General features: G+C 33.1%; 1 protein-coding gene across 1 annotated transcript; it reads left to right on the top strand.

The window, feature by feature from the left end:
* The first annotated feature begins 74 nt into the window (after positions 1-74).
* LOC149732374 (MYND-type zinc finger-containing chromatin reader ZMYND8-like) lies at positions 75-14,010 on the top strand. The gene is made up of 22 exons (XM_089883700.1): positions 75-893; positions 1,208-1,318; positions 1,869-2,018; positions 2,257-2,382; positions 2,930-3,040; positions 3,215-3,352; positions 3,673-3,823; positions 4,055-4,201; positions 4,705-4,763; positions 5,246-5,345; positions 5,739-5,917; positions 7,872-7,971; positions 8,205-8,258; positions 8,580-8,650; positions 9,092-9,414; positions 9,636-9,720; positions 10,109-10,172; positions 10,522-10,610; positions 10,811-10,925; positions 11,232-11,376; positions 11,553-11,752; positions 12,081-14,010. The coding sequence occupies exons 1-22, from the start codon at positions 135-137 to the stop codon at positions 13,673-13,675; spliced, it is 4,872 nt and encodes a 1,623-aa protein (XP_089739826.1). The 5' UTR covers positions 75-134; the 3' UTR covers positions 13,676-14,010.
* The last annotated feature ends 221 nt before the right edge of the window (positions 14,011-14,231 follow it).

Genomic DNA, 14,231 nt, shown 5'->3' with positions numbered 1-14,231 from the left:
AAGAGTTTAAAATTGTCGCCGGTCACCACCGTCAATATACCATGTCACACCAACACTCATAGTTTGTATTTTCATAATTAAAATAACTGGAAACCTTATCTATGTTACAGATATATTGTTTATCTTAGTACATAATGGAAACTGACCATTCCAACCAAACGCCTAGTTTGCCCATGGATACATCATCTGACAATACACCACAGCAGACACTTCCACCCATAACATCATTACCAACCCAAAGTAATGATAGTTTGCCGTTAAACAGCATGGCATCGTTCCTGCCTCTACCAACAACTGATGTTAACACACCTGTCTCTTTTCATATTCCCCTCGTTCAAAATGAAGCTCCAGTAGTAACTACTATAGAAGGCGTGTCCACAATTCCTGATAAGGATGCTGTATTAACCAATACACCAAGTGACATTTTACAAACCACAAAAGAGAACACATTGCCCCAACAAACCACTGTGGTTGATAACATTACACCAACTACAAGTGAAACTGCTGTAAACAACAACCCCATCTGCCCTGTTGTTACGACACCTACAGTGCAACTTAAGCTCCCAGAGAACATAGCAACTGTTGTGAAGACTGAGCACACAGAGGAGCAACATCCGATGATGCAGGAAGCGGGGAACGATCCGAACATGGATGAAACTGTGGATGATGAAGCATTCGACATGGACACTTCTGATTCGATGATAAAAGTGAAGACAGAGATGGATTTTCAGATCTCTCCCGCTTCTCTACCTTCAGCCTCTCATTCCAGGACATCATCATTGTCTTCGAAATCCTCCAAAACTCCTTCACCACGCTCTTCAACAAGTCCCACCAGTCAAACACATAAATCAAAGAAGAAGAGACCGCCTCCCCCTGCTAAAGAAATTGGACAAGTAAGACAGTTTTGTTTTTTCATTTACCACAGTCTAAACTAAATTTCCCCATGTTTTGCAGTAAGCATTTTCTTTATATATATTTTATTTCAAAAGTTTTCTTAACATTAACAGTACAGTAGCAAGACTGTTACTGTGTATTTCTTTTCAGTAGTTTCTCTTACCATTACCAATATTCTAATATTTTGTTCCATTTGTTTTTAGTAAATTCAAATTTATAAACTAACATTTTATTTTCTTTGCAGCAAGACTATTTATTTTTATTAATTTCTTTTTACACTAATAATCTAAGATTTCTTTTATTTGTTTTGCAGCAAGACAGCCGGAATGACTTTTACTGCTGGGTTTGCCATAAAGAAGGTGAAGTCTTGTGTTGTGAGTTGTGTCCACGGGTGTTCCATGCAAAGTGTCTTCGTATGCAATCTGTAAGTCAATATTAGTAAGAAATTACATAATACAACTTTTTGTATTTATTTGTATGGTTATGTGACAAAGCATGCAGTATTGTTCAACAAACGAAAAGATTTAAAAAAACGTTAGAACAGCAGTTGTTATAACGTACTAAAGGTTAAAACAAAGGTGTGGCCATTACACAAAACAAACAATAAATCTCAGATATTTGATAAAACAACATTAGTATTCTAATTGGAATTGAGCCCACGCATCTAAATAGATAAATGTGTTTATTACAGCAAATTCACTTTTTATGTAATCTTAGTTTTATAAATTCCCAAAAGCATTATCTTATTTATTTTATAAAGTTTAATATATAACGGACACGCTTTTATTTGACTATTTTACCCAAACAGTTTTTACCCATAAAATGATTTTAACGACTGTTGTTTTGCTGCTAATTTTTCTCTTCTCCGTTTTAATTATTCTGTTCTACATTATTGTATTCGAAGAGATCATTAAACTGCATGGCATTGGTACTTTATATATTCAAAACTATAAATATATACATTATGTTGCTAGGAGCCTGAAGGAGATTGGTTTTGCCCGGAATGTGAAAAAATAACAGAAGCTGAGTGCAAGGACTCTCAATCTAAATCCATGTCTCAACTGAGCATTCAGCAACTTGGTATACATCTCCGTTATGCCCTGCAACGAATGAAAATTGCTGGTGTAAGTGGCATTTTTGTTTAATAATGATTTTCATGCATTTTGTTATTAAAAAATTTACCCTGCATTTAAAATTTGATATTTTAATAAATTTAGTTATTTTGCCTTTAAGTAACACTTCCTTCAGCATATAGAATGTTTTAATTCAAAATAAATGCGAAAATATAAGAGAAATTGTTATATATCGATCACAATTATTTTAGTATCTTTTTCTGTTTGTTTTTAATTTTTCTCTTCACAGTCTGAGCCATTTCTTGAACCAGTTGACACCAAGAAATTCTCTGATTATTTGGATTATGTTTTCCACCCTATGGATATCAGCACACTGGAGAAAAGTGTTAGAAGAAACCAGTATGGCTGTACAGAGGTATATGTTAATGTTGTATAATGGGCAGTTGACCCACTGGCCTAAATCCCAAGCCCCTTGGTATGCCTTGCTGTAAGACCCCACCCAAAAACAGTATAATGGTTGCACAACCTGCCACTCTCTTTTGAACGGGTTAGACAGCGTGACAAGCCAGGAAACTAGCAATTACCCTGCCCTTATATACCATAAATAAAGTAACAAATAAAACAATTAAATACATTTTCTAGCCTATCCTACTAAGTTCTTCACTAAATTTTTTATTCTGTAATTTGTCCAAGATTTATACCGTACATTATGCCACATTTGATGTTACCAATATGTATACATTCCAAAATGGGCCAAAGTTAGAACATTTTAGTATGGTATAGGCCTATTACCAACAATAAATGACACAGTTGTTATGGTTTATCATCTGTTATCTGGTTATTTAACTTTCGAATATTAGTGAAGCTTGTCTACATCAAACCAAGCTTCGTGATTTTATAGCAAACTTAGTATTATGGAAAAAAGTATCTTTTTATTGGTTTAAATTTTTGTTTTATTTCAGGCATTTTTAGCTGATGTGAAATGGATTCTCCATAATTGCATCATCTATAATGGAACACACACCAAGCTTACACATATTGCTAAAACTATGGTCAAGATAGCTCAGCATGAGGTATGTGGAAGGTGGAAATAACTTTATTTAGGAGTTTAGGGTCATATATTGTGATTATATATATATAGGGGGGGTCGTCGCAAATTAGTATGACATTAAATATGTTAACATGCATATTATATAACTTTCACCACTTTGTTACAATTTTCTTTGATTTCTTTTTTTTGTATCTAGATGTCTGAGATTGAGGTTTGCCCAGAATGTTACCTGAATTCGTGCCGCAAACGAGAAAACTGGTTTTGCGAACCTTGTAAAGACCCTCATGTTCTTGTTTGGGCTAAACTGCAAGGTTTTCCGCATTGGCCTGCTAAGGTAAGACTATTTTCTGTAATTCTAATTAAATATAACATACTTATGTAATGTTCTTTTAATTAAAATGTGTATTTTTTAATTTGTGAGTAAGGCAGAGACTCCTGGTAACTGTTGTATTGACATATTTTAAATTAGGACCAACATCATATATTTTGTCACCTTAATTCTGAATTACTGCAAAGTAATTCAAATTAAAGTATATATCATTTGGATTTTTGTAATTTAGTAATAAACCACAGACAATCTTTTTTTGATCTATTTAGTTTTTAATCCAAGATTTTAAATTTTGGTTTAAAATTTATATATCTGATATTATCCAGGCTCTTAGAATAGACAAGGGAAGTGTAGACGCTCGATTTTTTGGCCAGCATGACAGAGCTTGGATTCCATTGTCAGGGTGTTACCTTATGTCAAAAGAAATGCCGCACCCTGTTAAAAATAAGAAAAAGGGCAGAGGTCCTGGAGCTAAAGGTATGGTTTATTTTTAAAACTCCAAAAGTTGAGAATCTAAGAAGATTCTGTTGTATGATACATTTTAATAGTTTTGGTCACTGGGGTTTATTTTGTTAGCTATTTCTTTGCTTTCCTGTTTCACTTATAAAACCTATTTATGTTTGCTCTGTTATACTTATTCATGTACTCAGTACAGTATAAAGCATATATGCCTATAATTTTGACAAATTTGTTTCTAAATCCATTTAGGTGGCCTCGACAGTGCAATGCTTGAGGCTCAACATTACATTGATAATGTGATAAAGAAAACCGGTTCATTCGAGTATGCACCGCTTCGTACTCCCCTCACACATGTTGATTTGTACAGGAAGTCAGGAACAACAGATCAAAGTCAAGGTGATTGAATTACAACCGTCATGTTTTAATGTATTAACTAAAGTTGGAGTGACATTGCTTGCAGTTGCACTCTTAGTGGTAAAACATGGGAAACCTCATTGATTAATTTGCCAATGCACTATATTTTGGCTCTGCTTGTTTGTATTGACAGTTGATAGCTAAAAGCAGTGTGAAAGCTGCTTTAAAATGTAAAACTGGGATGGTAAAACATATAATGTCACGAATGTTAACCATGTTAGAAAATTTGTGGTAATGTCCATGGTTGGTTTTGTAGCAGTATCAAGTTTAGATGTTTTGTTCTGTTGTAAAAATGTTGAATCTTAGTTTTACACTGCAATAGCATGCATCTTTTAGTTTCATAAACTGTTTTTCGCCGATATATCACTGCAGTCGAAAAATGTAACTAGAAATTCTTTTTAAAATTACACATGGGGCTGTTAGGCATTATATAAACTTGTTTGGCATTTCCTCCTAAGTAAGTAAACCTGTTATAATATCTCCAGATTCAGGAAGCATTGATAACAAGGAAGTTTCCAGAGACAGCAAGATTAAGGATAACGTGGTAAGTGATATTCATTTTATTGTTGGTTTAAATAATGGGTTCTTTTTTTTACCTTTTACGCCCAGGAACGTTTATTAGTATAATATACCCACATAAAACTGATTTGTTCATGATTTTTCAGAAGCTTCGTATTTTTGCAAAATTTGTCATAGTTTATTGTTGGTTAGGACTCCCCTTATTTGTAGATTTATTTGTAGATTTTTTTGGGTTTTATTATAATGGTTGCCATCTAAAAATATTTTCTACCACTAAACCAAACCCCTAATATAACATATTCTATATGAGTTCTGACAATGGACCTTTAACTTATCCCAGACTTCAGTGCAAAAATACAATTTGAATATCCTTAATTAAAACAGTAATATTTTTCCTTTTTTTTAAATTGCACTTCTAACTTGATATAGTGTAAAAATAAAGTTACAATTATCTTCTTATCAGAACTGTTTTAATTTATCCTTATACGCATAAATATATTTTAACAGAGTTTAAAGCAAGAGGAAACTGATGCATCATCTAAATCCTCGGTAACCAATGTTAAAACAGCTCTTGGTGAAAAACTTCTTAATCTTAAACTAGGAGCTGGTAGGTTTAACTATATGCCGTTATTTTTTTGTTATTGTTGTCTTTATGTAAAAATAGACCAATATGATGAAATAATATGTGTGGAAGTTTGATGCTTCTGTTTTTACCTAATTTTTGCGACAATTTGTAACACACTTTTTAAAGTAATATAAACATAAAATATTTTAGTTGAATAAATTCTTTATGTTTTGAAAGATTAACAATTTAAATTCAAATGTTGTTGTCTGTAGTTTATAACAGAGAAAGATGCCACAGTAGTCACATGCATCTTAATAAATTATTTATAAACCGCTTTAGCTTTTGTAAAAATCTTTTGAAGTCTTGATGTAAATCTGTTATTTTCAAAGATTTTTCTCTTTTTTTCTTTTAAATTCTGTTAATTTTCTTTAAAAGAGGGGGGTGTTCCGGGATCAGATCTTCCTAAAAAGAAGTCCAAAGTAGTGACGACTAGCGGCACTCATCCAGGAGGAGCACAGAAGGGAGGTTTTGCTCCGAAGAAGAGAGTGACTAATCCTCTCCTGGAAAAGACGATCGAATCGTGCAAAGCTTCAATTCTTGATTCTCTACCTGATGTAAGTCTGTTTTTGTTGGTGTTTTCCATTGTATGTGTGTGTGATGGTATTGCTATATGTGTGGGTTCATATGTTATACAATCTACGTTTCAGTTTTAAAATATATGACCGGGTTGGTAGCACAGTTGGTTAGTGGGCCTGCCTGGAACCCAGAGGTAATGGGTTCAAGGCTTTTTTGCTGCTACCATTGTGGGCTTATGTGTTCTTAGGCAGGACACTTAATAACAATTGCTTCAACCCAGTGGTCACTAATGGGTTGTCCAAAAAAAAAAGAAAAAATCCTTCAAAAATAATCACCTGCATACTAACATACATGGTAACTTGTAAGCAGGCGCGAAGTGTATTAAAATCAGTGTTATAACGACTGTCATTTCCTGCCACTCAAGGATAAAGTAAGTTAGATTCATTTATTCATTCATGACACAACAATACTGTTTAATAAAATTACTTAAATGGTTTTAGACTTCTTACATACTATTCTTAGCGTCTTACACATTTCACATGTTTGTTTATCAATATAAGTTTTAACTAGTTTTCATTTGAGAGGCATAGATAGTGGTCACACATTGGTATACAAAACTTATCTATAATCTGTGTTAGAAATCTATTGTATGTTTGGTGAATGGTAATGTTATGTAGTAGGGTGGGGGAAGATAGGACACCTTTAGCACATAATATCTAAATATCCTGATCGTGTTTTAAACAATTACCATCGGTCTATGGGAGTCGTTGAGACACGATTTTATAATTCTTTGAATGTTTTTTGTTTACTATAAGATGGGACCAGAAAATAGAATGAAATGGTGTCCCATCTTCCCCCACCCCACTCTATACTATATCTGCACACCTATGTAAATAGCTGTCGCAGTCTACCAGAAACCATACCATACATCTGTACAATGCCTGTGTAAATAATAAATATAAGGCCCAGTACTGTCTGTAAATATTAAATATTAACCTTTAGTTTTGGTTGCCGCGTTTGACTGGTTACTTGCCGTTGGATGTGATACAACATCAGATTACTAACCAATATTACATTACATTTTGTTACATTAATAAATGTAAACCTGAAAATTTGCTTAACTTGCTCTGTGTAATATTTTCTATATAGATGTGTTTGTTATCTTGTAATACCTCTAAAACCGAGATAGCCATTTATACATTAACAACTTCTATTTTACTGTAAAGTCAGTACAGCATTTTATTTATAATAAAGTATTGTTTCATCTTAATGACAGTTAACTGTTTGTTGATTTTAAATTTATTTTTGCATTTTTTATGATGTATTTCTTAGTAAAAGGGTTGAAAACGATTTTGTTTAGAGATTTTGAATATTGTTTAATATTTATGGTTGTGTCTTCGTCTTGTATGTTTTGTATGGGTTGGTTACTTGGTGTTATCTGGTCGTAACACATAATTGCTCATGCGGACGTGTTTGTTTCTAATTAAAGGGCCAATGATTTAAACTTGTGTGTCATTCCATGCTCAATTGCACACAAATAGCTCAACATGGTGTCTAGTTACTCCAAAAACAAATTGTTCAAAACTCCGGCAAAACAATGTTAACTTAACAATGAGAACTATTGTATATTTAAAACTGTGAATAAATTTGCAGGGGTCGTAAAAAAAATTGTAAAAATATTTTATTTTTTAAAATTATTTTTGGAATAATTTACTGTTACGATTGAAAAATCCAGGGGAACAAAATTTAAATTATTGTCATTTTTTAAAAGAATTTAATGTTTGGTTTTATAGCACTTTAACCATTGTATATTCAACTGGTTTAAAATTCCAATAGTTCTAAAATATATATATATATTTTTTTTAGAATAATTTACTGTTTCAATTGAAAAATCCAGGGGTACACTATATAAATTTATGCTATTGGAGGCTGAATTTATTGTTCTGTTTTGTAGCAAATTTATCTGTGGGTAAAATTTGTTTTATGACCCAGGATTTTGATGATGAGTCATCTTCAGAGGATTCAGATTCCACATCTGAAGAAGAGAGCAATGAAGCTTCATCAAACAAGTCGACACCATCTATTAATAAAGGTCGTGCAGGTTTATTTAGTTTCAGCAGTAAAATTTATTTTAAAAACTTGTATTTTTTTCATAAAAAAAAAATTTGAAAGTTTGATATTTTTTTCAAAAAAAAATTAAGTTTTAAATTTTGCATAAACATACAAGTTTTTGTGTGATATATTTATTACAAAATAAACTTATTTGAAAATCAAAATACAAAAAATGCAAATCATTTTTAACTCTTGAATATATATTGTGTACAGATCAAACTGATAACAAGGAGGCAAAAAGTGAGGAGGGGCATGGCAAAGTGAAAGGTATGAGTTTAAATATTAATAGTATTTTATAAAAACGAGGACATTAGTATTTACACTATAAAATTGTACACAAATTATCACATCCCAAAAATTTTGGACCGTTTCTTAATCTATAAAACCAACTCTAGCATAAGTGAAATTTAATAGTTAGCACTTAACACACAAAATTGAGGGTAATAGTTAGCAGTAGCACCCATAATGGAGGGTAATGGGCCAAATCTGGTCTACATCCCAGATCCTTAACGACCTCACCCATACAGAAAAAAAACACTCAAAATTACCCAAGCTATTTTAGCGTATTAGGCATATTTGTTTACACAGGTGCACAAGATGACTCCGACTCCGAACTAGTAATGGACATCCCAGAAGAGGAAGATGGCACAAAGAAAAAGGTTAATAGTTTGTTCTGTTACTTAGCTTTACTTTATCGACTTCAGCGACTGTTTTCCGGCCACGTGAGGTTAAGTAAGAAGTTAGTAAGTTACAAACATATACATAAATGTTTAAAATGAGACTCATTTTATTTTATTTCATCATTAATTCATTATGTTATTGGTGTCTCAAGAAATGGATTTACTTGGAAATCTTACATAATACTAAAATGAAACCTAAACATAGGCAAGCAGATGTACTAAAGATTTTATTTTTTCGTGTTATGTACTATTTTCAAGTATATTCTGAAGCTTTTAGTTTGTTATAGATTTTATACTATTAAGTTGGTGTGGATGACTTTGAGTGTAACCACTATATTTACTTAAAAAATTAAAATAATCTGTATTTTTAAAGCGAATTTTTTATTAAAATGTTTCTAACTTTTTGTATTAAAACAACAGGACTCCCTGGCAGTAACATTAGCGGATAAAGGAATTATAAAATTAAAGAAATCAAAAGACGGAGCAAAAGAATTAAAAGTCTCTTCCAAACCAAAGTCCATCCTTCTGAATAAAGATGTGGATAAAAGGTCCTCCGATCCAAGCAGCACTCCCATCCGATCTTCCTCATCAGGGAACGTGAAGAGGAAGCTTGCGGAAGATAGCCCTTCATCCTCTCCCAATATAAAAGTCCGGAAGATGGATTCGGGAGGAGGAATAAAGATCATTCCTGCGAAAGAAAAGAAAAAGATTTTTCCAGAATCGTCAAAATCGAAATCTGACAAGTAAAGTATTTTCTTCCAGGAAAAATTCTGGTTTTCAGGAACTTCACCCATATTTAAATGGAAGAATATGACTTTTGGGCAGTAGTTCTCTTATTAATGAACTACCGAATTAAAAAAAAAATTAAAATGGTAGCAACATGTGTACAACTATTCTGGTTTTGTTTTTTATGTAAAGTTTGGGTTTTGTGTGAATTTAAACCGATTTAAAAATTCTTTTTCAGAGATGGAGATTCTGTTCGAATCAAAAAATCTGATCCTTTGAAAATACGAAAAGATTCCATTCCGGGGGGTGCAAAGAAAACTGAGGTTGGTGGAGATTTGAAGTCTTTATGTGTAAAGTATACATCTCATATCTGTGTTAATTCTATGAATCTGACTTAACTAGTAATCATGAAGTTGGACGATTCTTGTAACTAAATAACATTCAGCATCAAGTGCAATGAAAATATGAAATATTAATTTTACCAAAAACGGCATCATTAAGGTGGCTGTACACAGTATCTGGAATTCGTCCCTTTTGTCTGGATTTCGCTGCCGCATGCGAAATTGGACACTGGTTTGCATACGACTTCGAATGCGAATTCGCACGCCGGATACTGTGGACAGCTATCTTTAGTCTTTTATTTAAAAAAGTCCATTTTTGTGTAAAGTTTCTACTCTTTCTATTGTTTATTGCAAATGTTTTTATTTTCAGGTTATTGTAAAGAAAAAGATTTTAATGTCTAATGCTGCTAAACCAAGGGCGGACGATGGAAAAGGTTGGTGAAATAGTTTGCTTGCTTGTATGGATGCTAAACAGCAGGGTGAAAGCTGTTTTAGGTGTAAAACTGGGGTTCTAAAACACAACAGGCAACATTCAAGTCCAATTATTTAATAAAAAAGATATATTTTGCACAAATGTCATCGTCAGTCTTTTATACAAATGGAAGTTTTAGGTGTAAAGCTGGGTTATAAAACTTAACAGACAAAAATTCAGTTCAATTTTTGATAAAAGATATATAACACACAAATGGCATCGCCAGTTTTTTATTCGAATAGAATTTATGGTCTGGTTAAGATTTTTAGTAAAATTCTATAAATCGATAATAACTGGACTGCTTTTTTCAGACAAGTCAACGCTAAAATCGACTGCGAAAATATTGTCTCAAAAAATGATGAACAGAAAACATGAGCCGTCCGCATCCAAAAAACCAGGGGTTTGTGGGATTATGTATTTGTTTAATTTTTTTCTCTTTCTTATACAATGCAAAATAAACCTAATTTACTAAAAGCTGTTTTATTGCATTTGTTTTAATTTTTTTTGGAATTTTATTATAATTTGTGTATTTTATAGGAAAAGAAAAGCTTTTTTGAATCAAATTATTTTTAGGCCTAATTTTTAAAGAAATTTTTTTAGGAAAAGAGAATTGGAGAATCTGAAAAATCATTTTTTGGGGACGTTGCTCCAAAAAAACTTTCTTCGTTTACGATTCCTAAACATAGACCTGCACCTGCTCCCAAACACACACAAGGTAAACATACAATTTTTATTATATTCTGTATGGCTGAGGTCCTAGGATTTAGGCCAGATTTAGCCTATTATACAATTATTATTCCATTCTCATCTCTTTGTGTAAAAATCTGTAAAAAAGGGATATAAAATTAAAAAACAAAATTTTTCTAATAAGGGGAATAGACCCACTGTGACCAAAATTTCTGCTCCCATGGCATGCTTCGCAATAGAACCTCACCCATAAAAATTTAGCCACGTCCTATCGTAACATGTTTTACCATGGGACCTCACACATTGTACAATATAAAATATACATTTTTTTCAGAATCGTCAATTTCGAAACCAGTAGATTCCGCACCACCTTCCAGCAACCAGCGAATCCACCAACCATACCATGATAACCATACTAACCATTCCACAAGTATTGGGGCAAATGTACCTATGCAGAAAATACAGAAATATAATGATAAGTAAGTGACATGAACATTTTATTTGAACCTTCAATTAGCTTCTAATATATTTTGAAAAATCCTAAAAAAATTTTTTTTAATTTTTTAAGTTCACATTTTAACTGCTCTGAAACTGTTTTAAAAAAATCAAAAAATCTCATTTTCCCAAAATTTCTTCATTTCTCTTCTTCTCCCAGAGTGATGCAAGGAGTTCAACAAGTCCTCGTCGAGATGTATGAGGACATGATGAATGTCTTCGAGAGCAACCAAGGAAAGAAGAACACAGAACATCAAGGAGATGCAACTGTTGGTCAGCAAGTTACTCAGCTAAGGCTTGAACTTGAAAGATTAAAATGGATGCATCAACAAGAGATTGCTGAGCTACAACATAATCATGGTATTTTTTTAATTGACAATTTTGTTTTTACACTGGGTAATAGAAAATTTTGTTTTTACATTAGGTACGCTATTTTTTGAGGGGGGGGGGGGTCGCCTCTTTTTCTTGCTAAAGGTTTTATTTTTTTTAGTGACATATGCTAACAAATATATTATTATTTTGTTGTACAGTGAAAATTAATAGCTTATAATAGCTTTCGATACCTAAAGAACTCTACACCAGTAGATCAGTGGATTAGTTAAAGCATTATCAAGCGTTAGCTTACTATATAGCTCTTTAATTAACTATGTTTGTTTCATAAAATTCCCCTTTTATTTTATTATATTAGATTTGACTGTAGCTGAGATCCGGCAGAGTTTGGAAAATGAGAAGATTCATGCGTTGGATGACATTAAGAAGAAATGTGATGCGGAGAAGCAGAGCGCTGTGGAAGACACAAAGAAGAAGCAGTGGTGTGCTAACTGTAGAAAGGAAGCTATCTTTTATTGCTGTTGGAACACAAGCTACTGTGACTACCCTTGCCAACAGTTGCATTGGCCCAAACACATGGGGACATGTTCACAAGCGAGGGGGGGTGCGGCTCAAACGGCCTCAACTGCTGCTCCTTCAGCAGAAGTTGAACCTGCTCCTGAAGAGGAAGAACCAAAATCAGAGGCTCCCAAGGTCCAGGAAGAAGAGGACACGATGAGGGTAGATGAGGATGAAGATGATAACAGTGATAACGAGATGGTTATTGATGAGAATATTGAGGAAGCAACATCCAAAAAAGTCGAGGACATTTCCCCTCTTTCTCCGGAAGAGGAACTATTAAAAAAATCCAAAAACGATTTAAAAGACGATCAAATTCCCATCACTTCTGCTGAGGACATTAATCCAACATTGATCACGTCTTCCTCCATCAGTAAAGTGATGTCTCTTCCCATGAAATTAAAGTCCTCATCACCGATAGGAGATCCTGCATCTACTGTGGTGTCCTCCAAACTGATTGATGATATTTTTTCCAAAGTTCAGAAGAAAGAAGCGATTGTCGAGACAACAAGCTCAACAGAAGAAAATAAACAAAAATCTGTAAATTCCGAGTTGATTTCTGGTGATGTTGAAAGTTCTGAAACAAAGCTGTTCAAACCTGTTGAAAATGTTGATTCTGATGATGAACGATTAATGATGGATGAAAGTGTTGAAAAAGATGTTGAAAACCTAACTAAATCTGAAACAACGATAACAACAACAACAACAGCAGAAACAACAATATCAACAGCGTTAACAATTTCAACAAAAGAATCAACAGATTCAACAAAAGAATCAACCAACAATAATATAGAAATGAGTGAAAATACTCCAGTTGAGACGGAAGCGCCTAAAAATGATGATCAAACTAATGCAGATGATCCAAAGACTAAAACAACAAATGTTTTAAGCCACCCAGTTGTTGAACAACATGTTGATGATGTTACACCTGCAGGTCATGAACCAGAACCTGTAGATGATACTTTTAAAGAAATGGACAAACCTAAAAATAGTGAAGTTAAAACAGAAGAAAATATCGCACAGGAATTAAACACTGATGATAAAAGTGAAGTCATAACTGAACAGACTACCAATGCTGAAGCTGCAGACGATGTAACAGATAAAAAGTGTGAACTCAAGAGTGAAAAAAGTGAAACAACCACACCAGAAGATAATGTAGTAACGGCAGAACCAGAAAAAACAGCAGTGAAGGGAACTGCAGAACCCATGACAGTGGAAACGTCAGTGTCAGAACCAATTGTCACTCCGGTGTTCTCTGACAATTATTTGGCATCTCTACAAGCAAAAAAGACCACCGATGAAACTACTACTGCACAAGAGAAAGTGGTTACTACTGAGACAGCGAGCGAGGCTGTAAAAGAAAGTCCAGACTCTCCGGAGATGTTCGGAAGCTAATAATTTGTAAATTTTCAATTCTAATTTTGAAAGTCACTTTTTGAGTGTTGTATATAGTATATACTGTGATTTTTGACGCGTTTTTGGGTTCTTTAAATTTAAAACATTGTTTTATTTAATTTTATCTGTAAATAGCTTTATTTTGTACCTTTTTACGCCAGGTAAAAGTGTAAAAAGTTACTTTTGTCCGCAATCATGATTTGCCGCACTCATGTCGAAATATTAATTTTAAAAAGCAATCGTTGCGTTTCGCTCCTTTTTGTTCTGAACAGCTTGTAATTTGAGCCTTTATCGCATGAAAATTTGAATAAATTTATGTTGTAATGTATAGGGAATATCGAGAGCAATTATTTTGCATAAAATTGTTAGCAAGTATAGTTAAGAGCCAGTCCTTTATAATTAAATGTTTAAACCCTGCCAGGTTTAACATTAGATTGAAATATAAGTTACAGGTATAAAATCTAACTCCTATCGTTTTGGAATATTGTATTATATTAGTCTTGGTTCGTTGATATCCCAAAATATCAGTCACGAATAAAAAGTAAGAAAAATCCCC

This window comes from Ciona robusta, chromosome 8 (assembly GCF_009617815.1).
Source record: "Ciona robusta chromosome 8, ASM961781v2".
Taxonomy (NCBI): domain Eukaryota; kingdom Metazoa; phylum Chordata; class Ascidiacea; order Phlebobranchia; family Cionidae; genus Ciona; species Ciona robusta.
This window is presented reverse-complemented; position numbering and strand designations above follow the sequence as displayed.